The sequence below is a fragment of the Pomacea canaliculata genome, linkage group LG3 (assembly GCF_003073045.1).
Source record: "Pomacea canaliculata isolate SZHN2017 linkage group LG3, ASM307304v1, whole genome shotgun sequence".
Taxonomy (NCBI): domain Eukaryota; kingdom Metazoa; phylum Mollusca; class Gastropoda; order Architaenioglossa; family Ampullariidae; genus Pomacea; species Pomacea canaliculata.
In genome coordinates this window covers 12,302,917-12,326,705 of record NC_037592.1, presented here as the reverse complement: position 1 = coordinate 12,326,705, position 23,789 = coordinate 12,302,917, and the positions used below count along the sequence as shown (strand labels likewise).

At 39.0% G+C, this 23,789-nt stretch overlaps 3 protein-coding genes across 13 annotated transcripts in view; 2 read left to right on the top strand and 1 right to left on the bottom strand.

Annotated features, from left to right (window-relative positions):
- Positions 1–933: 933 nt before the first annotated feature.
- On the top strand, positions 934–13,787 carry LOC112559937. Of its 5 annotated transcripts, none has more exons than XM_025231445.1 (5): positions 934–1,071; positions 9,632–9,874; positions 10,153–10,273; positions 10,539–10,667; positions 11,264–13,787. In XM_025231445.1, the coding sequence occupies exons 2-5, from the start codon at positions 9,666–9,668 to the stop codon at positions 11,573–11,575; spliced, it is 771 nt and encodes a 256-aa protein (XP_025087230.1). In that variant the 5' UTR covers positions 934–1,071; positions 9,632–9,665; the 3' UTR covers positions 11,576–13,787. The 5 variants fall into 5 exon arrangements, with proteins under 5 accessions (XP_025087230.1, XP_025087227.1, XP_025087231.1 ...); XM_025231442.1 differs by having other exon boundaries at positions 936–1,090; XM_025231446.1 differs by lacking the exon at positions 934–1,071 and adding an exon at positions 7,273–7,295.
- Positions 13,596–17,420, bottom strand: LOC112559939. Of its 2 annotated transcripts, none has more exons than XM_025231447.1 (5): positions 17,345–17,420; positions 16,383–16,487; positions 15,531–15,654; positions 15,082–15,190; positions 13,596–14,750 (listed from the first exon to the last, which is right to left on the bottom strand). In XM_025231447.1, the coding sequence occupies exons 2-5, from the start codon at positions 16,411–16,413 to the stop codon at positions 14,640–14,642; spliced, it is 375 nt and encodes a 124-aa protein (XP_025087232.1). In that variant the 5' UTR covers positions 16,414–16,487; positions 17,345–17,420; the 3' UTR covers positions 13,596–14,639. The 2 variants fall into 2 exon arrangements, with proteins under 2 accessions (XP_025087232.1, XP_025087233.1); XM_025231448.1 differs by having other exon boundaries at positions 17,259–17,414.
- A 3,434-nt stretch (positions 17,421–20,854) lies between these two features.
- The window catches only part of LOC112560223 (tetratricopeptide repeat protein 17-like), a 30,318-nt gene continuing 27,383 nt past the window's right edge, over positions 20,855–23,789 (top strand). For all 6 annotated transcript variants that reach the window (XM_025231901.1, XM_025231903.1, XM_025231905.1 and 3 more), the window contains exons 1-3: positions 20,855–20,935; positions 22,508–22,711; positions 23,468–23,612. In XM_025231901.1, coding sequence (XP_025087686.1) covers positions 22,526–22,711; positions 23,468–23,612 — 331 coding nt within the window. In that variant the 5' untranslated portion in view covers positions 20,855–20,935; positions 22,508–22,525. The remainder of the gene's footprint in view (positions 20,936–22,507; positions 22,712–23,467; positions 23,613–23,789) is intronic.

Here is a 23,789-nt window from a genome sequence, read left to right as displayed (position 1 = left end):
TTACGGATGACAATGCAATATTTAATCATTTACAGCAGTCCACAAGTGATAAAATATTCTGTCTTTCTTCTTCTTCAAAAAAAGTAAAATTTCAGCAAGAAATGTAACTGTGAAGATTTGATTCCGCTTTCTCGTGGAATAGTTCCTTCCCTTGGATGATTGCATTTAAAAAAACAACAACTCGAAAGCAGTCCAACTTTTCCAGATATGACCAAGTCTTTCTGCTAGTCACGCAGTCTACTAGGATGTATCTTGTCTGCTCTTTATGATATAAAAAGGTTTCTTCGCGGCTAATTCTGTGATTGACCCTTGTTCTTTGGGGGTTACAATGCCTTGATCGTCGCGTTTTGTCCGCGACTTTCATGTTTGTGAATGTGCAAATAAAATAATCACCATCATTGTCGTTGTAACCATCACCATCATCGTCATCGTCAGTCGTCGTCGTGACCGTCCCCCTCGTCATAACAATCATCGTCATCGTTGTCGTCGTCTTCCCTATCGTTGCAATCTGCCACCTCATCATTGGCAAAGCGAACACGAGACAATCTTAACCCTGTCAGAAAGTTAACTGGACTTGCAAGCAGCTATTATGCAAGGTTCCATGCTAAGTCTTTCTGCATATTATGGTGTTGTTTTTTTTTATTATCTAGTTTTTTAATATAATAAAATCAGTCTTGACCATTTTATTTCAAGAGAATGATGTCATTTATCTTTCGACTAGTTGATGAATAGTGTTCAGTTATCACATCTAAAGAGCTGTTTTATTTTTTGAGGTACTCTTCAACGTATCTGTTTAAAAAAATCTAATTTGAAAAAAATACAGCAATAAGTAACTTATCTTTCGATCTCACCGCCATGGACCATCGCAGCGGCAGACGACACACACCGACTGGAGCAGCCAATCAAAAGCCGCCCAGCTTTTGCCGTGCAGTCGACAACGGATGCTGACGGCCATTGGCGAGGGCGTGCTGTGAGAACATGTTCTCTACCACCACTCTAGGGTGAGCAGTCGAAGCTGGTTATCAAGATTTAACGCGAACTTCAACCAGTTCTGTGGGAATATACGCACAGGTGTGTGGAAGTTATCCAGGTACGTGTTTGTTGGGTTTCGCATGCGTCTTCACATATTTTCCGTTCTTTCAACGGCTCAAAACTGTAGCAATAAATAAGTTGATGATACAACTTAATACATTTGCCCTTCGGACCTATGCCTTTCCTACCTCAGCATAGAAACCTGCAGCAGACATTCTGTTTTGTGGATCATGTCTATGATTATGATGCAGCTGAAAAAGATGCGACGGGCAAAGGGAAAAAGCGAGCAAGAGATAGGAAAAAACCCCTTAACTTTGACACCGTTAAGCACCTGTTCAAATCCATGTTTATTTTCTGATCATAAGTTATGTGAATATGGCTGCATTGTCACGCGCCATCTATGTTCCATAATTTCGTTCGTTACTGAATTGTGTAAGTTTGCTTGTAATGTACCCAAGATAACGGTCCTCGTTGCTGTGTTTCTTCCTGAATACTCACTGCCGTTTAGCTTATACTCTCACCGGGAGCTGTGTCATTAAATATTCAAGGACATGGAGAACCAGTTGCTTGATTCAGATAGATCATTAGGACAATATTATTCAAGGTTGGTCTACAGGGAAATATGACTGATGCCGTATATTGAAGCTTTTCACTTAAAAAAAAAAAAAAATAAGCAGGCATGTGGATTCTAACCTGTGAAGACTTCTCGTCTGTATGACCAAGATGGCTGAATTCCAACAGGGTAGATTGCATATATGTTTCCTCAGAATTCGACGAAGTATCTCTTGCTGTGTAGAAAGAAATCGGCGAACATTTTTCGTCGTCAAAGTCCGCGACAAAAGCAGTTTTTGTGTCTCATACATTAGGAGCTTTGTGATTGAACCGACACGCGACTCAGCCGGCTGAGAGGCCACCTTGATGAATCGCGTTACTGGCGGCACCGGTAATCGATGGACAGGACACAGGTGTTGCTTTCACGCTGAAATCTTCTGTCACCATGGCAATACCTGACAAGTGTTCACACACACTTTTTCTGACAGTCGTGACACTAATTTCAATCGTTGTATACTCAAAGGCCTCCCCCCCCCACTACCCCCAACAACCCCTTCTGATGAATTGCGCATGCGAGGTGAAGGTCAAAGGGATTGAAGAGGATGCGAATGGATGCTTTTAACATCTTACCTGAGGCCTGCTTGATCCCTGCACGCTTAACGACACATTGATAGCTGACTCTAACTTGAGAAGCGCAGGGCGTATCTTAATGGTGGTGTTGCTTTGAACGCCTCAACAGAACGTTTGTGCTTGTGGTGCTGTGCTACGAACAGAGGTGTGGCGGGGTACTTCACCTGCTTCTCGTACATCTGTACCTAACAGCGTAACGATTTTTTAACTCCCAGTCTTTATTGTTTGCCTCCCACCTTAATCAGCGTGGTTTTTTTTTTTTTTTTTTAAGTTCTACGCGTGCTGGCGCTTGCCACGTCGTGCCGTGCACGTGAATTGCATTGCGACACGAGCATCACGTGTGCTGCGTAACTGAAACAAATCTGTGACATGTTGAAGTGTGACATATTTGAAGCACACTAGGGGTGTTTTCAGAGTTTACCAACCACCATCACAACTTCCTCCTACTCCCCCTACCCCTCCCCCAACTCACACCTCCCACTTTTGGTGGAGAAGGAAGATTAACTGAAGTGTTACGGTAACGAGGGGTACTGTAAGCGATCTGGGAATTAGGAATGTCTATCTGTATAGGCTTGAAATGTCGGGCGAGTTGGGACAAGAATCCTGTTGTGCAAGTCTGGGGCTGTCTTCTTGCAATTATCCAAAGGAACATCTACATTTTTACCTGACAAAGAATGTTTGTACAGAGCGACGAAATAATTGTCTTTTTATTATTTGTTGGGTTTTTTGGTGGAGAAAAATGGCGGTGGACAAAGGCTGAACAGCAATGAAAATTTATTGTGCAGGTTTGCAAATATATAGTCTGTCTCTTTGTCTCCTCTATCTCTCATATAAAAACACACACATGAGTGCACACACGAACAGACATAAAACTGAGGGGTTCTAATTGAGGCTTCCACAGCGCGGCAGGGAAACTGATATACAACAAAATACTTATGCCCTAATCACACCAGTCAAGTGTTTGCTGTCAAAGTGTTAAGGTGCTCACATTACACTTCCAGCTGCAGCAATTCTAAAGTGTGGAAGTCAGCTCCAGAAAGACCGACAGAGGCGTCGTCCACTTACATTATATTTAGTCGACTCGTCAGACCTGCTGTGACTGTCACGGAAGACAAATAAGACTATAACTTCATGAGCAGATAAATCGGGGCTCGAATGCATCCTCAACTAACCTAATTATCACAAGGATGGTTGCCCGAATGTGAGCTTGAAAAATAGTTCGTTGCACCACACTGTGCTTTCCCCTAACATCAGGAAGCCGAGCGAAACAGCAGTTTGGCCCCGAATATCTTAAAACTTCGCTGCTTTCTGGCACAGACAGAGATTTCGCCGACTGGAGATACAAATGCGTGCCAAGTAAGGCTGCTGCATGAGGGGGAGACTAAATCAAGCCTAGGAGCTGATAGCTTTATCTTCCATCTCACAGTCCTTCCCCCAAACTTCCCTCCTCGCACCTCCCCCTTCCGTCTTCTTGCTGGAGATACTATAGAGAGAGTAAATAAGCAGTAAGGAAAAGGAAGGGAGTCGGAAGTAAAAGTGGTGGGGAATATGCTTCCGCCCCTCGATCATGATTCATTTGCATGAAGTTGCTTCTTCCCTCAGACGTACGTGTCTTCCAGCCACCATCTCGTGACGGAATGCTTTCATCGGCCAGACCTCATTTCTCCATCCCCATCCCCTTGTCTGTCTAGTCCAACCAGCTGATGACATCAGGGTAGAGGTGAAATTTGCTGGTGATGAAATTTGCTGGTGGCGGGTTGGGAGGGAGAGAAGAGAGTCAGGGAGAAGATTGTTCTCTGCCGGCACAGAGTTCTATACACGTGTCCATAACTTGTTACTGGCGCGGACATCGATTCTTTGCTCCCACGAATGTTTGGAGAACTAAAGCTTTGTGTTGGCTGTGTAGCCTTTTCTTGATTGATGATGGTATCTTGGCTGCAGACAAAGGCAATGCTGTATTGAAATAAGCTTGAGGAACACGGCATCAGGAGAAGAAAATCTGTGCTCCTAAAGTCAACTGGAAGCTTCAAACGCTGTTAGGTATAACTCAGACATCGAACAGTAGAACTAACATATATACGTTCTATTTCTTGGCATCCTTTCGGAGGTACATTCCAGTCTTTTGTGGCAGGGAATCATCGTCTAAAAACAGCATCAGTGGTTTGGCGCAAGGGTCGAGCTATTTTGCTGCGAGTCGGGATCGGCGCCCGAGCAGAAGTCGTTCTTGGGTCCAGGCCATCTGCAAATAGGTTGCATGCAATCAGAGGAATATCGACGCGCTGCCTCATCAGGACCCAGTCCAGAGGACAGCAATGCGTGCAGAATTAATGACTTCTGTCGCCCGTGGACACAACGCGACAACATGATCTTAAAACCAAATGGCGCGCCACTAACGGGCCGCACGCGCACTGCGCACACACATCGTATTGATACGGATATGTTAAAAATGTATTGTGATATAGGGAGAGGCAATGTCAGTTATATTGATAAAATTACTACAGACATTTTTACGAGAATGTTCTGTGATGAAGCTCTTGTCATCTTCACACCACGCTTGCAGCAGTACTTGAAAATCTACGACTATTTTCATGAGCCAAGTGGAAGTAGCCAGGCCTCGACAACAGCCGGATGTGTATGCTAACGCCTGTATAGAAAAAGCGTCGAACAGCTAAAACTTACGTGGCAGACAACTGAATGTCGAATAAAAGGGGGACGGGCTGAACAAGTGCTTAGTAGAAATCAGACCATGTACACAGCTGCTAGCTTGGAGTAAAACACTAAATCCTCCTCTCTACTATTAACACTATACTCGCTGAAATTGTGAGGGCTGTCTCCTGTTGCTTTTTATGGCGCCCAGAGGGTGAAGGCTGCTGATCTCACGCTTCCGAAGACTTCCTAGACTGCTCCTTTACTGAGACGCTTAGGAAAAAAAAAATGCCCACCAGTGTGTCTGTCGGGCACACAATGCAATGCATAATTAATCAAAGTTCACATCAAATCACAGCAGAGCCGCATCTTGCGCGCCATTCCGCACACAAACTAATGAGATCGACGTCAAAGATGAAATGACGTAAATTTAAATGACGTAAAATCATCGGTGATATCGCAGTAACATAGCGCCTCATGGAGACGCGATAGATGAATATTTCAAACATTCTATAAATTCAATATATTTTCTGAACTTTATCTTCGCTACTTTAGTAGAATGAATGCAAAATGTTCCAGTGGTAAATGTTTATTTGGTGTTTATTATTAAAACGTTTTGAAAATATTAACACTTTCAAAATGTTAATAAAAAGTTTTCATGTTGTTTGGGCTTGTGCTGCCTATGTGAGAAGCAATGTAAGTTACTTATTAAAAGATTTGTTTGTACAGATATTTTAATTCTAGTAAATTTTATTTACTTGAAAATGGTTTAAACAAGGCTAAGTAATTCTGTTATTGTGTGTTTGTGTGGTTATTACAGTGTGTGTGTGTGAGGAGGGAAGAGAGAGAGAGGAAAGCCTTTTTTATTTCAAAATTTGTGGTTCATGGCATACATCCCCTTACATTTGTATGCAATCGCATGACATAGGTGTGGAAATCAAGGATACCAAGCAAATACATTTCCTACTCTGATTCAAGCCCTAGATAAAGATTGTTATATTTATGTCAGGACAGATGAAGACAATGTTAACAGTACTACCATGGATGTGTATAGGTGGATTGTTGTTTGTCTATCAAGACCAACGCTTACCCTCTTGCGAAGTATATAAACTTTTTTTTATATAAACCTGTATATAAACTTTTGATAATTTTTGCGCCGTTTTTCACCTCCGTTGGAATTTTTCGATCTCCACCAATCCGTTGTTTTTGAGATGTCGCTAAGCAAAGAGCTTTTGTTCGTAACTTCGTCTTTATTCTTTTCTCAAAATCTCGTTATGTGCATTTTATTACCACGGAATCCCTGTGTCAAAGCTAGAATACAATGGGACTTCCCACACTATTGCTTATTTCCCGTTTCATACATTAGATTGAACTTCAGAACAAAGAAACCAGAAGTTCCCCGAGACTAACTTAAGCTTTTACGCACCAGAGGTGCGGCCTGTCATCGTTGTTCCACAACAGTGTTAGTGGTCCATCTGTTTATCGTCTTTTGTCAGGCCAAATATAAAGCAGACGACAGAGTATGTACGTCAGAGGAGAGACCGAATGTAATATCTATTCATACAGTTAGATTGAGTGTAGTATCTAGTCATACAGTTAAACCGAGGATCGACCACAAGTCGATCAGACTGGATTTTCGGGCAGACAGACCACGCAATTAGTCACGCAAGAGTCACAAAGTGTCGAAGGTTCTTCAGACAGACCAAATGGCGAATTTGAAAAGCTGTTGCTGATGCTTGTTCCTCCGGAGTTCAGGGAGCAGACAAGGGAAATCTGTGCTCACCAGCCCTCGACTTTCTGACTAGAAAAGTGCGGTCTGAACGCAATCCTTTGTTCACTTGCTGTCTATACCACAGGAGACAGGTCAAGCCCGCACAGACAGTTCACCTGTATGACTAGATGCTACAAAATTCATTTCAAAAGTAAACATTACTGTTGATAAGATGCCACACCTAGCAACACACAAGCATATCCTGGTAAAGCCTTCAGTCAGCGCCTTGGCTAATTTTAGAAACGCGCATTTCTCTGTAAGCTCTTCGTTTTATTCTTGTCTCCATATTGTGCTCACGTCATGTAGACACAGCCACTGGAGTTTCCCTCTCAACCCTAAACAGGGTGAAAGAATCCTTTGAAACTGGTTTCTTCTCGTTAACTTGTCTGTAGAGGTGTGATTCCGTTCATCAGTGAGGTGTGCCATTCGTCACAGAGTGACATAGGACTTAATTTAGCCCTGAAAGGATTGGGGGAGGGGGGAATATAAGGCTAGTTCTTTGTTTGGGTAGGTGCGTCAGCGAACAGTTAGAATAGCGTGGGGTTAATAACGAAAGATCGAGGAGAAAGCGAGGGGGTTAACTCGGTGCATGACCTCTACCCTGAAACAAGAAGCTGTGACCACTCAAACTGATGTATATAATTATACAATATTATGGTATTCGGTATGTATGTTTGAAAATTTTAAAAAAAATGTAAATATATGTGTGTGCTACCCGATGCTCTCGACTGATTTGTTTTATAAAAGCGAGAAACATCGAAACACCTTCGACGTGTCATCATTGTGTATATAACAGTAGGTGGGCTGGCGCCACGTAATATTTTATGGTAAGCAGTATTTTTAGGCACAGTAGTTCATAAAAATGTAAACTTATAAATACCACAGACGGCGGTTCCAACTCTTCAGAATTAAATTGAACAGAAACTCCGGTAAAACGTTTCCGTCCTTGAGCTATTCGTTTGATACCTGTTTCTATAGGTGAGCGTTAATTACAACTTATTTTCTTCATTTTTGTCAATACACATTTATGTTTTGTTTATTTATTATTTCTACAGCATGCTTCGGCATTAAAATATTTTAAAACTTGTTTGTGTCTATGCTGATTCTTAGTTGTCATGTTACATTCTAATGAATATTTGAACTATGGATGTATTACTAATTACATACATGCTACGGCATTATCACCGTGATGCTAATGTTTTGCCACGGAAGTAAAGGAAAGCGCTCCTGACTTTGTTATTTAATTGAAATAATTATCGTCAGAATTTCTTAATTGAAAATAGCCGAATATCTTTATTTGATGCATGAAGTTGACGGTTAGGTTTTCTAATGCACAATTAACCCTGAAGGGTAAAACCAAGACAGAGAATATGAGTAGAATTCTCACTCATATTATTTAGCACTTCATCCCGGGAAAAGCCGCCACCAATACAGCTTGGCATCGTAACTAGAAAAAGGGAAACATTGGGTTTTAGCCTAAATTGTGACCCCTGCAAACATTATTTCCGACAAGGAAGCGAAAATTCTTTAAGCCATCCTGCTTGCGAAGAATCGAATTATTATAACAATTTTTGACATCTTAAACAAATGAATAAAAATACGACTGCGCCAAGTAAAGACATATGTTGTCACACGTACGGTTGGATGTGCGAGAAATGAGTAGGAGATGAGGGTAGGTTTACAAGAGTGCCTAAAAGCAGTTGTGGTAAATACACATTTATCTCTAATATAGGCTTTGCTAGGTTCATGCTGATGAACAATAATATGATTGTGTCCTGCGTGTGAGCTGTTCAAATCTTCCTCGTACAGATGAATATTTGACCTGGCAGCGGTAAGTAAGAGTTCCACCAAAATACATATACTTAGGAGAACAAATACGGGTCCTTCGTATTCATTTTATATGACAGTAGTAGCAAAGTTTACATCAAGTGTTGTGTTTGTATTGCGGTTTTTGTCCCCGTCGTCGAGAGGTCGGTCAGCCCCAGTGAAGACTCCCACCAGGCTTTGCTGCTGCTCCGATGTTTCCCACGGACTCGCGGAATCTCTTTTCTTTGCGTGAAATCCTCGTAGTGACAACTGTTTCCCCCACAATCAACAGACTCAGTTCCGGGAGCGTGCTAAGGGAGAAACAAAAGTGTAAATTAGCGTTGCAAACGAAAGATCACACACGCAAGCACGCATACACACGCGGACGCACATACATTTTCGTGACGACCGAGACTTTGCTCAGTGGACAAACGCTGGGAACAGCAACCGTCCTTGTTGTGCTCGCGTTGAGCAAGGCATTCTGAAGCTTAAAATCGACACGAAAGGCACGGGAAGCATCTGTGAACTTCCAATTCAGTATATAGCACCAAACTCAAGGAAAGATTCTACGATCTGTAGATACAGTATTGTAGTCCGCACTGCCTTTCCCTTGAGAAAAGCATGTAGATTATATCCACTTGCCGTGCTAACACTTACTTCCAGTATTACTGCAACTCCTCTAGGTAGGAATGAACTGATAACTGTGGCAGATGACCCACTATCTACAAGAAAAGGAAGTGTGCTGCCAGCATCTTTTCTTTGAGAGCACGAGTTACACATTCCATCGGCACCTTCTCGGACCCTTACCTTTCTGTTTAAGTTCCCGCGGGACACTAGCCTCATCCTGGAATAGCTTTCCTGACATGCCTGGCGCGTTTTCATTGTAATTAGTCCGGGTCACCGCCTGATTTACTGGATCTGAGCACTGTCGTGAAATGTGACCCTTTTCACCACTCTTATAACAACAAAATCACAGGACTGATCGATTCTGTCCTTGACTTTAATGTAGTTGGCTATCATTCCATGATCAAATTTGAGTGGTTAAAAAACTTTGTTTTACTACCCAGACCATAATGTATCAGTGCATTTGGGCATTAGTTGCCTAGACCCCAAGACTATTGTGCATCAATCAAAGTTCAAAGTATTGTTCATTATCCACCAATATGATAAAGGCAGGTGAATTGTGTGTTGCAGATCTCCTGCCAGTCCATAAGCCCAATATATCAAGATGGCACCCAAGATAGCAGACCTGGAGGAGTTTGTGAAGAAGTGGGCTTGGGATTTTTTCTTGAAGACACGCTTGAAGGACCACAGCAGGCTTCGTTATGAGGATGTCAGGCTAGAGGTTAACTGGTCTCGTGTCAAGTTCATTAGTTCCCAGCCTGAGTATTCAGACTCTCGATTGGTTGACAGACCTCAGTCCCAAGTTGTCTTCAAGTGAGTTAACCCACTGTATCCTCAACTCTTCTAAGTTCTTAACTTGCAAACACATCTTCCTTGTTTGGTTATAGGTATGTGTCCATGAATTTGTATTCATATGTGGCTGCGCTTGCATGCAAATGTGTGTGTGTTAGTTTAAAAAAGAGTGTGTCAATCTGAACATATCACCACTCATTTATTCTTCCCACCAAGCCATTCATTATAGGGTTTTCCCTCACTAATTAACAGTATACCCTTACTAATGCATGACTTTTTTTTTTTTTACAATATTTCAGGTCAACATATGAGAATATGACAGACAATGAGCAAGACCATTCATTTCAGACTGAGCGCACAACAACCTCTTGTTGTATCACTTCAGTTACTAAAGGGTTTACCAAGGGCATGCACCTAGAGGTAAAATCCAAACAGTAATAGTTGAAAAAGGTCAATTATATGCCATGATAAAAGTACTTCTTGTTCCCAATGTTTTGTCAAGTTTTATACAAAATATTTTCTTTCTCTGGTACTGGTCGATCTTCTAGACATTTCAGTGTACAATTGAAAGAAAAAGTATTTATGAAGCTGCAGCAATATTGATCACTCCCGGATCAGCACTCTTACAAAAGACAGCATATGAAAAGAAGACATGTTAAAAATATGCCTTTTTGATTTATGACAGCTTAAGCTAGGTCTTCCAGATGAGGTCGCTACAGCAACGGCTGGATTTGGGCGAGAAGTCAACATGGAGTCAACAGACGAAAATATAAAAGAGGAGACAATGACCTGGACCATCAACAGTACTATTAAGGTCAGCATGTAAGACACAGGCAGAGAACACATAGCAAGTGGATATGGGGAACATTTTCTAGAAAATTTAGTGCTTTCTCTGTCCCTCTCTCTTGTTCACACATGTACACACACACACAGTCTTTAGCAACTTCGAACTGCAGTAGGAGAGGTGTTACTGCAGGGGATATTTTTGGAACAAGAAAGTCTTTAATGCACATTCAAAGCATCAAGTGGCTGAATGATTCAAATGAAGAATGGAAAGGAGTTATGTTCCAATGTTTGAGGTTTACTTTGCCAAACGTGCAAGTTTTTGGCAAGAGTACTGCTTTGCATGGATATCTACACATTCAAAAATAAGAGATTTTCATGGAGTTTAAAGACTTAAAGTAGCAAGACATAATTCTAGGTCATAGTCTCTACAGTAGTCCTAATGATCTCAGCAAGGAACACAACACATAATTCTAGCTTATTATCTCAACGGTAGTCCTAATCATTTTATCAATGAAGACAACATGCATTACAATATACAAGTGTACATTTACACAAGCGTAAATAATACAGCAATCCTAACGAAATGAAATATCACTAACCACTGTTGGCTTGCGTTTTCAACAGGTGCCACCACACCATCGCACAGTGGCTGAGCTGGTGGTGCACGAGAAGGAATACAGTGCCAAATTCAAGATGGCAGTGCAAGTCAAGGGCATGGTCATCGTTGTCATTACAAACCTACGTGACAACAATGCCTTTGTTCAGTCAGTTGAAGGTGACTTGAGCGAGGTGATCAAAAATGAGAAGAACATTAAGGATTCAAATGTGACCGTCGAAAATCGCACAGTGACCTGGGAGGTGGAAGGAGTATGCCAGTTCCGTTTTGGTGTGGAGCAACATGTCCGTCTGCAAGAGTCACCGATTGGCACATCGTAACACAGTGGTGACTGAAGGACTTCTGCCACTGTGTGCTCACTACTGTGATATCAATCTGCAGGCCTATGTTAAATCAGAGGTACACCATATTTATAAAAGCAATTACACCTACCTGGGTTATGAGTCAGATCTCGCCTTTTTGCAGGATTGTCTTAGCTCACCCAAGTGATCACATTCAGTTGATTTGGTGTAAACACCAACCCTAAACCTTTCAGTCAGTCAATGTCTATCCAACTATTTTATTATTACAGTAGTAAGTATAGATGAAGACTTTAGAAAAGAAACTAGATGATTGGTTTGCTGTTTGTTGGCTATAAGGTTTCAACCTCCATTGTGCACATGAAAGCTTACAGTATCTTCTGCTAAATATTCTTTAAAGCACATCTAATATGATGATTCTTTCATATAATATTCCAAGGACTTTGTTCTAGAAATGGGTATGATGAAGTAATTCAAACAACATTTCAGTTACATAATATTTGTCAACTCCAGTAAAATTTGGACTTGAGAGATCTTTAATAACTGTCCCATAACTAGCCAGACATTCAGATTCACACTGAGGGATCCAGTTTTCCCCACAATAGTATGTCAGAATTGCAGTTCTAACTTGTGGGTAAGTTGCAACAATACAGGACTAGAATCAATCAGTGCAATTTATTTTCATGTTTCGATACCTTAATGCCATGACCATGCATCTGATACATGATGTTTTTCATTGGAATAATAAGTTACAGTAATAAGCAATATCACCTGCAAATCATTTCTCTTTTCCTCCATAGTTTTATAATTTGATACAAATGTATTTGTGTGTGGATTTAACACAAGGCCTCCTAAATTTTTTTTCTTTATAATAATGGCTGCCATTGCCACTGTAGCAAGTAAACTTATGCCAAAACTTACCTGCATAGCAGCAGAAAAATATCAGTTTAAATGCCATATTTCATTTTATTTTAAAAGATAGTTTTGATCATGCCTATGACTTCTTAAACTTGTTTGATGACTTGTTTATTTTAGTAGAATTTTGTAAACAATTCTGGGACATGCATTCTAAACTGCGTTTTTATGTTTACCAAGAATGGCAACCATAAGATTTAAAATTCTTTCAGAAATCAAGTTACAGAATAAAACAATCTTACAACAATTTGAAGATTTATCATTAAGTTTGAGCACAGCAAAAAAACTAAAATGTAACATTTAACTGTAACCCAGCAGAGGGATTTGGCTTCTTTCTCTGATGAGAAAAACTACCATTTTATCCATACCAGAACAAGCAAGGAGAATTTTTTACAGTTTAGGCAAATATTTTGTTATTTCTGTATGCAGAAGCAATAGGCACTTGAAAGCATATGTGCCCTTTGTTTCTCAGCTGCTTAACCATAGATGAATTGTTGGTTGTCTGTACACATGAGTGTATGATGATGTATATGTGCATTATGAATGGTTTTAGATACAAGATTGTTTTTGTGTTTTACTATGATGCACCACTTGCCTTATCCTTGTCTTATAACAAGCACTTGTTCTTGATTTTTTTTTTCTTTAATGAGCTTGCTCCCACTGGGATAAATAAAGCTGGTCATTTATAATTGAAACAATGCAATAACACTTAAATATCTGACAAAGAGATAAATATGCACATTTCAGATCACTTTGTAGGAAATCCCTAAAGTATTATAATTTTACAAAATTTAATGGAAGGAATTGTTGTACAAAATTTGAGATTTATTAAAAGACATTTTATTAGTTTGCAGCGTAGGCAAACACGAAATAACCATTAAGGATTTTAACAATACATAATAAACACAAACCCTTAAAAGCTAATCCAAGTGCAAAGTTATTTTCCAGGGAGTGAGTTCTATTTTCTATTCACAAAATACAAGCCTTTGAACATAGCAGTTCTCTTCTAGATTTGACAAGATCTGGGTCAAAATCTCATTTGCTGCAAAACTGCAAATGTTTCATCAGATTAAGCTGGAAGCTCTCCCACTGACATCCAATCACTTCAAAAGTATGAATACAAGTCAGTCCATAAGTGCTTTTAATTAAAAAGGGAACTATAAATAGCCTACGCATTTTTATAACAAACTTGTTCACTTGTCAATGGCTTTCAGCTAAATTTCACATTTGACTTGGGTCAGCATTGTAAGGAGTGCTTCAGCTACATATAAAATGCAAAAAAGCAAGACTACGAAGGTATTGAAGAATCATATAGCAAGCTTTCTTTTAAGTGTTTTACATCTAAATCAGTATCATAATCACAAATAATATCCAGCGTGCATTTATTACAAAAAAATATGAGAGCAAATAACAGATATGTATGGATATTTTGCCTTTACATGTCTACAATTAAGCTTAAAACCCAGTACATTTCAAAGTTTCCTAAAACATGATGACACTTTAAGTCATAATGATGTAATAAAAACAAGTAACTGTACAGTTTTCAATCTACAAATAAAAGAAATAACTTTAATTTTGAAATATGGTTAACAGATGATCACAAAAAGATTGCAGCTTATAAGAGATAAGCATAGCAAAGCAACTAGTTCATTCTCTTAATATTAAAAACAAAAATTGTTGTAAACCATATTGGTGTCATTGTGAATGGGAAATAAAAAGTGAAATAAATGGAAAGTAAAAAGAAAACAAATCTGTTTAAAAAATCTAATTCATTCAATCAAGTATTCATGATTAACAATCTTTGAAAATAAGATAACGACCTTTAAATTTCTTTAAAGACAATTTGTTATTGCATCTTTGAAAGCAATTCATTAATAAGTTCCTGGATTTTCTCGCAGTCATAGTGGTAAGCATGGGAAAGCAAAATATAAAAAAATCATAACTCTTTAAATACTGAATTCAGTTCCAAAGTTGAAGTCATTTGTATGTATGTCATCTATAAGTCGTGTATCTTGATGAAGCTTGCTCATTGCATTTCAGATTTATAAAGCAAATAGCTAAAGGACTTACAAATAACATTTTTTAATAAAACCATCATCACATCAGGCTTTTTATCAGGTTCATTTTTAAATGATTTCCTGTTCATTAACATTTAACTGAAGTGTTATTGTCAATCGTCTTCTTCATCACTTTGCTGCTCCAGCCCTCGCTGTGATAGTTGCACTGCCCATGATGCTTTTTCATCCTTCACTAATGTAATAATGACCTTTCCCTTTCTAACCTGCACAACACAAAATGCCATCTTCTTGACAAATATGTCAGCCACATAAAATAGATAATAATAACTGACCAAGTTTTGTGCAATTCTTAGATTTTCATAAATGGCACAGTTCCACTTGTTAGTCTTGCCAGATAGTGTGAACTACAAAAGCTTTTAATAATTAAAACTTTAAATATAACACAGAAAATCGTTTTGTAATAGGCAGAACAACAAGGTGTTAAAATGATTATCTTTCAACATATAGCAATTTTACAGAAAGCTTGCATGATGGACAAATAAACAAGCATATCTCATTAGGCTATAATATACAATGAAATATGAGTATGCTTACAGTCCATGTGCACTGGTCTTTCATGATAGGACCTGGTAGTTTCTTTACAACCTTTCTAAAAACAGTTTCTTTGTTCTTCCCTTTTACAATGGCCGTCATGTCCAGGGAGCTGTGACACAATGAATCAGCAGCAAATAATGAATTCTTTCACATTTGGTAAAAGATTAAAAATAGCAGATGTTCAAAGAGTTGCACAAATCTGAGGATCATGGAGATCATCTATTCTACCACAGAAAGGGAGTAACAGGACACATAAATGTACCCACAAGAAAGGTTTTATCATTTTGCTGTAATAGCTGTTAACTTCTGGGGGTCCTATTTACGTGTTAAAACATGTTGCTGCAAATATTTAGTTATCTGCATTTGACAATTGATAATCTTGCAGCCATCAAAATCTGAGATCCCAGATAAAATTTTTTTAATGTTAAAAATACCATGTTTCATTATACCTGTCTCCAAATGTGACAGAAACAGATCCATTTTTGACTGTTTTGTTGACAAGTCCTGATACTTGCAAGTCATCTACAAGGCAGGTTACTATGACCTTGTCTTCTCCCTTCTCTACTGCACCAGCTGCAGAGTCAAAAAAAAGTGATGTGCACTACTTTTATGAGTTTTATTATTGGATTTTTTCCCCAGAAACAAGTAGTTCTGTTTTATGTCTGTGATCTTTGAAAATTGCACACTGATCTATAAATACTAGAAAATAATAAAAAAAATCCTTCATTAAAAAACTAAACTAGTCTCACATAATTTGTGTAATTTTAAAATTTATTCAGTAAGGATTAATATCACCTCATTTCATTTTTGGGTGGGAGCCTGTAATAGTAAAAATCCGGCCCTATGCTCAACTGGGGGTGAAAGGGAATAAGAGAAGAAGAATTGTAAAAAAAAAAAAAATTTCTTTAACGGCATGAAAAACTTCAACAAATTAAAAAAAATTGTAGAAATATTTAGACAGTGCCAGTGACAGTACTATGGTGGTCAGAATGTGAAACTGGGAAAAAGATCACTAGTTCAAAGATCACCTATGCTTGTGACTGAAAATAAATTACCCCTGCCAACCCATAAGATTACCTGATTGAAAGGAAAGAAAAAAGGTTGAAGAAAGAGAAGACCCTGCCTTCAGGTCATGCCACAGACAATCAGGACTCTTTACAGTTTATTGCCAGTTTCTGTGAGACCCTATGCCTTCCTAGACATTTGCAATTTTTATTAATTGAAAAATTCTTCTGCTGTGAAATGAACTGGTTGTGTTTTTATAATAAAACAGTGTTGTCTCTCATTTTACAGATACAAACTTGTTGCAATTCTTTCACCATCTGCTGCCATGATGTATGTATCTGTGGTCAGCAGTTAGAGTACAACAATGCCAACTAATACACCAGCATTTACAGGCACCAAAGCTGCAACAGATGATAAGTAAAAGCTGATAAATTCAATGCCTTCATTCTTGATGGTTTCAGAGATTTTTGTCAGCATATTACGACTTCTAATAGATATTCCATCATCAATAAATTACAATCAAACATTGCATGGTAAGCAAAATCCTTGGTTAAAAAGAGATTATTTTATAATAGTAGTAGTAATATTTAACATATAACAGTAGATTAAAAGAATAGAGGACATGCCCGACCTATTTAAACCGTTTAATTCTCAAAACCTTCCTTGTGCTTAAATCAGTAATTTGACATGGTTAACACTGTGGCAAAATGTTAGCATCCTCTGGCAAACAGGAAAAAGTTAATCCTTCAATTGGTTACAGTTCAAATTTAGTACAAACTATCCCACCGGTTTTTAGTGACTTATCTAGGGTGTAGCAAACACATTAACAAATCTGAGGGTGTATATGACGGAAAAATAGGCTACAAAAGATTGGAAAGGAGTTTAAAAAACGACTATAATACAGCAAACTGGATACGAAGTACGAAGCAGATGTACTTAATTTGTGCAATAATTAAAAAGGTTTATTAAAAGATTAACTTATAAGACTTGTCGTGACCACACACCACCCATCTTCCCAGAAAAAAAGATGGTATTATTCTTATATCAGCATCTGGCTTCTAAGGCTCAAGTTTCGTTTACTTAGGCAATACACAAGAACAGGATGCATGGTGATCACAGTAAACTATAAATGTCTAAATGCTACTATGTATATGAAAGCGTTCTTCTCTTACATTTAAGAGTTTGTAGTAAACTTATTATAATGAAATAACAGTTTCTCGTATTTCGTTTAATGCTGAGGCGCGGCCTGTCCACAGACCTCGTAGATCATTCAAGTCTGTCAGTCCTTCTATATGTGTCCGTGGTCTCTGTGGTGTGTATGTTACAAGGGAAACCACTCTAAGAAAACACGTCAAAATGTCTTTAGCTCTCGTCTCCCTTTATCCTCATGTGTGCGCCTTGCTGTATGACCACATAAAATCTATACAGTACCAAATTCTTTTACGTCTTCCTCCCCTATATAAACCAGATCCTATAGTCTTATAAAGCGTTCAGTCTATTCAAAATAAATAATTATACATCCAAATCGATAAAGCAGCAACTTTGCATGGAGCAATGTGCAAGATTCCTGAGAAAGAAATCGTTTACGATGTTTATTTCACAAATTAGTAGTGAAATTATGAAATTCGGGTCTAGATTATATATATAAAAAAAAATCTTAAAGCAGGACCAGCACAATAAATGGGAAAAAACTCTATCAAAATACCACCCATTCACTATGACGCTAGTTGCTTCCCTTTGACCATTGGCTTCACTGCATCCAAAACGTAGGAACTGCAGTGACAGTATTTTTTTAAAACTGTACACGTGTTTTCGTTTTTAGTAAGTTCTGCTTTCATGCCTTTACAGAAAGATGTATTAAACAAACATGACACTGAAAGGTAAAAGAACATAAATCTTAATCGTGCCGTTTGCTTCTTTCTGAGATAAAAGTTTCAGCTTTTAAAAACTAGCTTTGTATTTTAATTATTTCCACGCAGCTATATCTTCTTTATCATATAACACTGTATTACGTGTCCTGATCAAACTTCAGTATCCGAATGTTTAGTCAGCTTGGGTGGCCTATTTCAGAGGATGTAAATTAAACGTAATGACCTCAATGACCTCCGTTTTGTGTTGTCGACTGAGTTTACGCGTGAATAATAATAATGAACGCAAAATTTGTAAAGCGCATACTCAAACTCCTAAGGATTATGCTTTTAGCGCTTAAGAACAAGAACGAAACATTGGCAACATACAAGGGACAGGAAAATAAACAAATAACATATATGAGCTATAAAAGAATAAACAACCTACGGTGTTAACGAAGAATAAAATGAAATACAGAAAACGCAGAGGAACCAAAGAACAAGAGCCGATCGAGGAGCCTATAGTTGTCTACCTGGGATGTAAGGGAAGAGCAGCTCAGAGAAATAATCAGGGCAGATGCCAGCAAATAAATTAAAACAGCACGGACAGTTTGTACTGGATGCGAGAACGGATGGGAAGCCAGTGCAGAAAACGAAGGAGATGGGTGGCGTGGTCTCATTTCCGAGCTATAAGCACCAGACGTGCAGCAGAGTTCTGTACTTTCTGGAGTTTGTGAAGAAGGTAATCGGGGCAGTCAGCAAGCAAAGAGTTGCACTAATCAAGTCTGGCTAAAACAAACGCACAGACAAGAATGTTGGTAGCGCGCGTAGACAGAATGTGACGGATGGCACTGATCTTGCGTAGTTCATAGGCAGACTCACCGACAGACAGACAGTGTCACTTGTTCAGCAAGAGTTGTCTGTAGTGACAATGAATCCCAGGTTCCTGAGGTAGGACGCAAAGATAATGTGTTGGTTTCGCCTACCTCGATGTGATTTAATTGGTGGACAAACGATCGAGTGAAGATGGATTTCCTCTTCTCAATCATAGGAGGGCTTTCCGTTTTATCATCGTTGAGTTTGTTCGTTTGTTACCATTCAGTCTTTGCATGGCTTCATTAATACAGGCTTCTATGGTGCTGGTTTAGAAGACGAAATACAAATGTTCATTATGCTGATTAATTGTACTGACGCACACGCAGAAGCAAATATTATAATAGGGATCAGAAAGAAAAATTAAGTCCAGCATCACCCTCATCAGTCTGTGATATACTTGTGCTGGCGTGTGTGTGTGCTCGCGCTATAACTATGTGTGGTTAAATGTGTACATGACTATCTGCTCTGACGAATGTTTCATGTTTCCCCTTCCCTCCTCTTCTTTTCTCCCAACCGTTCGGTAAGTTCGATCTATTTTACTATTGTGTCAGAAAACAGCTACAAAGATGACATTTTCTAAAGTAAAACCCCACTGAATACAAATGACATTACATTCCCCGAGGCTTCTTTCATAAGCAGTCTCGTAAAATTCTTGTAAAACAGTCACGTACACAGCCTGTAGCTAGGAACGCAGTTTTGCGACAGACCGACCATGTGCACACGTGATAGGGGTTACCTTAGTTCATTAATTATTGTCAAAGAAAATAAGTTTAGTGTCCCAATTATGTTTACATGGCCAGTTGCAGCATTGCAAAATTAATATCGAAAAGTAAGAAATATAATGATTTACTGTGCGGTTATGCTCATTTGAGATACAGGTTTGGTATACAAATGGGAACAAATCCCTGTCCGAGGGTGTGGCGGATCGAGAGGGGCGTACTGAAGTGTAGTAAATTATCGAAACGATTGAGCGCGAAACCGATTTCTTTTCTTTACTTTTTTCTTTTAATTTTTCTGACCTTTCACAATTTTCAACAATCTCCCACTTCTGATCTCCCTTATATTTTTAAACAAGTTTAAATCAGTGATTGGCCTTGTTTTGTCTTCTGCCAAGGGAACTTCTGGTGACTTTAAGAGCATGGACGGGGTACACATTTTGTTTCCCTCTCCATTGGCATCCAACACCTTCGGTATACAACAGGGCCTTTCTCCCTTTCCCTGTGCCAGCCCCCATCTCTCTCCCCTCCCCCTCTGTTATAAGCGGACCTTGTTCGCTGTCTTTGAACACCCTATTTAAATTCACGCCCTAGGCCGATGTCTAATCAGACTTCTTACGAACAGATCAAGGTAGGTGCTCTTACTTTTGTTCCCTTTTCAGAAGCTTCTGTGTACATATGTACACTCATGTGTGTGTGTATATATATATAAGAGAATGTGTATGTGAATTAAGGTAGCGATGTATGTGTTTATTTCGTGTGTTAGAGAAAAAAAACCTCTAAAATTCAATCAGAATGCTACGTTTTTGTGTTGTATCAGTTGGTAGACTGAAAATCGATGAGCTGATCGATCTTTTCCAATGACTACATAAAATCTCTCGATTATCATCAGTTGTGTCACGGTGACACACTCTTAAAAAGTTCACTTATAGTTCCTTCTCAAACTGAATTGGACTCGAAAAACAATTAAACAATATAACGATCTGTAGCGTACGTCACACGGGCACAGATTACCCTTGATGTTTAATGAACAAAAACAAAAAAAGGATGTTTAACGTTGGAGCAAGCAGCTGTCAATTACCCAAATCACTATAGTCCGCTCAGCCCAGCGACCTTATGTTTAACCTGACAATTAAAATGATTGTTCGAACTTGGTCGCCTTCTTGCATAAACTTTATATCAAGCAACTCAAGAGAAAAGAATGTGGCTTAAAGAGAGATGATAATGGTTAAGATTTCCTATCAAATATCCGCGAATCTAAACGAATTCAAAGTGAACAAAACCCGTAAAAATAACAACACGAAAACATATTTCTCTCTCTCTCTGAAGGACCGTCAAGAGGGGTGAGCAGAGGGATGCTGTACTAGGGCCTGCGGGTGTGAAGAAGGCCTGGCTTTGGTCAATCCAATTGTAAGCATATTATTATTGACTGGGAAAATAATTCACGGTTACAGTTAAAAGGGGCCTGGAAAGTTCATTAGCCCGGGGCCTGCGCTGGCTCTCTGTGACCCTGTACGTGTTTGTGCGCATGAGAGAGAGAGAAAGAGGATGTTTAACTATTTTATGTGGCTGGTCTTTTGAGTGTTTATAGGGAGCTGACACGTTAGTCTACAACACCCATGCAGCTGCTTGATGGTGCATAATGCTAAGGGAATCACAGTTAATATTATTAATTTAAGCGTTATATATTACTATCTATATCGCGATACAGTGATATCTCGGTTCTCGAACGCCTTGACTTTCGACCAAATCGGTATTCGACCAGGAAATTCGAGAAAATTTTGTCTTGGAATCCGAACAAATATTTGGAACTCGAACATCCGAACGTCCGAGATGAGCCGAGTTGAGCAGAATGGCGTTCATTCGGCCCAGCGCGCCTTGCTTGCGTCATCAGTGTGAGTGCAGAGAGAGAGAGTGACGTTTTTTGTGGAGAGAGCCATGAAATGTGTGCAAAATGGGCAGAAATCGCAAATTTTGTTGAACAACATCACCCTGATAAAGTGGTAGCAAATAGAGCAGTTAACTTTTTTAATGACAATGTTATGTACACTTTCCGCAAAATTTTGCAAAGGAGAAAAAAACAGCAAACAATTGACAAATTCTTCCGTAAAGAAATCAGACAAGCAACTGCAGAGCAAGATTCTGATTCTCCTCAGCAAAAGATACAGAGAACAGAAACACCCGAAGAGCAGTTAATACCCTCTGTTTTTATTGAAGAGGACTCCCCTTCAAAACAATAACCATCCCCCTTCCCTCCTCCCTCCACATTCATTCCCTCCTGCCATAAAGTTTGGTACAGGTACAGTAAATGAAACACAATTTACTGTACTGTACAGTACATTTTATTTTTTTGGTTTTTTTTTTTTTGTTTTAATAAATACACTTTTATTTCTTATTTCTTGTTGAGACTCATGTTTTTCTACATATTATATACAAATTAGTCCAGTAAATAGGCATTTTCTGGGGCTTGGAACGAATTAATCCAGTTTCAATTATTTCCTATGGGTTTCATTGCTTCGGTTCTCGAACAATTTGGTTCTCGACTGTCCTCCCGGAACGAATTATGTTCGAGAACCGAGGTATCACTGTACTTGATATAAGTTTTTTCTTCCAAATCTTTGAAAAACGCGTTCAGTGTTGAATGTGTTTTTGAATGTCTTACTCAGTAATCAGTGGTGTCGAAATGGTGTCGCAAAAGCACTGTTTAGATCTTTTGTCGAAATAAAGTCAGTAAATAGAATTATGTCAAGAACCTGGAAGTGTTTTTTGTTTCAGTTGTAACCAGTTTCAGACTGACTTCTCATCAAACAGCTTGTGTTTGCAGACGACATTTTTTTTTTTATTGGTGTAAAATATGTAACTTACTTTCAGTGAGACATCTCACTAAACAGCTTGTGTTTGCAGACGACGTGTTCTTGTTTCATTTGTGTAAGATATGTAATTGGCGTTCTGTGCGACATCTCACTAACCGCTTGTTTGCAGACGACGGAAATTGACGTCATGAGCAGGCAGCCATACACATGCCACGTTCTGGCGTTACACTGGCCAATGCATATTCATAGGGAGCGCATCATGGCGTCGTCGGTCGTTGTGTTTGTCCTGCTAAAGCTTCTGCTGGAGCAGTGTACAATAACTAGTGGGTCGACACACTGGATTGTTACAGAAGATGGGAGGCTCCAGTCGCAGGTAATTTTGGCAAAGACACAACCGTAACCTTGATTTAAAAAATGGAAACGGTTCTTGCTACCGTCTGTTTTTGATTCAGGCGGTATCGAAACATGTCACCGTTTGGCGTTTCAAGTCTTACAAAAATAGCCGATAGTATTTTCGACGATACGGCGATAGTGTGTTCCCTAAAGATCGGTGTTATGAATCGATTTGACTTTGACCTAGTGAAACATCCCGAAGACACTCTCCAGTTTGTTATTATTCGCTATTTATACAGTTAGAGTTCTTGAAGCGTAACTAATTTATTTAGTGATTGACGTACAAGTGTCGAGGAGTATGTATGAGTTACTAAGTATAAGATCAAAAGTAATGCCCGCGTTCAATAACACTTTTTAAATCTAATCCATTGGCTTATTACTTTAGTAACTGTATTGTGCGGTTGTGTTAGAAACTTTGTCTAATCGCGTGGACTGTAGCTTAGTATAATAGTACCATGGAATCTGTTTTCTGAGCTAGGCTGAGGATAAAATTTAATCCCGGCTTGATCACAGACAGCATTGTGTGTAGCAGCGTATCCGTTGACACTGAATGGATTGTTCCTTCTGCTTAGTGAAAATGCATTTGTTTGTCCAATTTCATCTAGCCAATGCATTTGCAAGGAGTTTTTGAAATAATCATATGCAAATCTCACTTGAGGTCAAAAGCATCAGCTTTACTGAAACCTTTGATTTAGCAGCGCACCAATTTTAAAGTCAGATTTTGTTTTGTTGTAAGGCGGACTCCGTGTTTAATTTGCGTCGACCATATGACCTTGTGGCCTTCATGAGGCAGGAAGAAAGGGCTTACATGCTTGGTAACCTTAAGAAGGAATTGCTGAGCAGGAAGAGTGAGATTGACAGACATGAGGACAGAGACTCAGGCAAGTTCCTTCAGCAGTTTTCACTGAGCTTATACAACCATCTCATGCCATAATAGCTTAACATAACTGGCTGTTACAAAAATGGTGGAGAAAGAGAAGGTGTAGTAACAAAAACATTCTGCTTCACCCAATTGATGCTCTGACTCTAATCCTAATCCTCACCCTAAAACTAAACAC

Coding starts and splice junctions, on each gene's coding strand:
- LOC112559937 (XM_025231445.1), top strand. CDS start 9,666: ATGGCACCCAAGATAGCAGACCTGGAGGAGTTTGTGAAGAAGTGGGCT. Junction 9,875..10,152: donor CAGTCCCAAGTTGTCTTCAA/GTGAGTTAACCC, acceptor ACAATATTTCAG/GTCAACATATGAGAATATGA. Junction 10,274..10,538: donor CCAAGGGCATGCACCTAGAG/GTAAAATCCAAA, acceptor GATTTATGACAG/CTTAAGCTAGGTCTTCCAGA.
- LOC112559939 (XM_025231447.1), bottom strand. CDS start 16,413: ATGGCAGCAGATGGTGAAAGAATTGCAACAA. Junction 15,655..16,382: donor TGGTGAAAGAATTGCAACAA/GTTTGTATCTGT, acceptor TTGACTCTGCAG/CTGGTGCAGTAGAGAAGGGA. Junction 15,191..15,530: donor TCTGTCACATTTGGAGACAG/GTATAATGAAAC, acceptor ATTGTGTCACAG/CTCCCTGGACATGACGGCCA.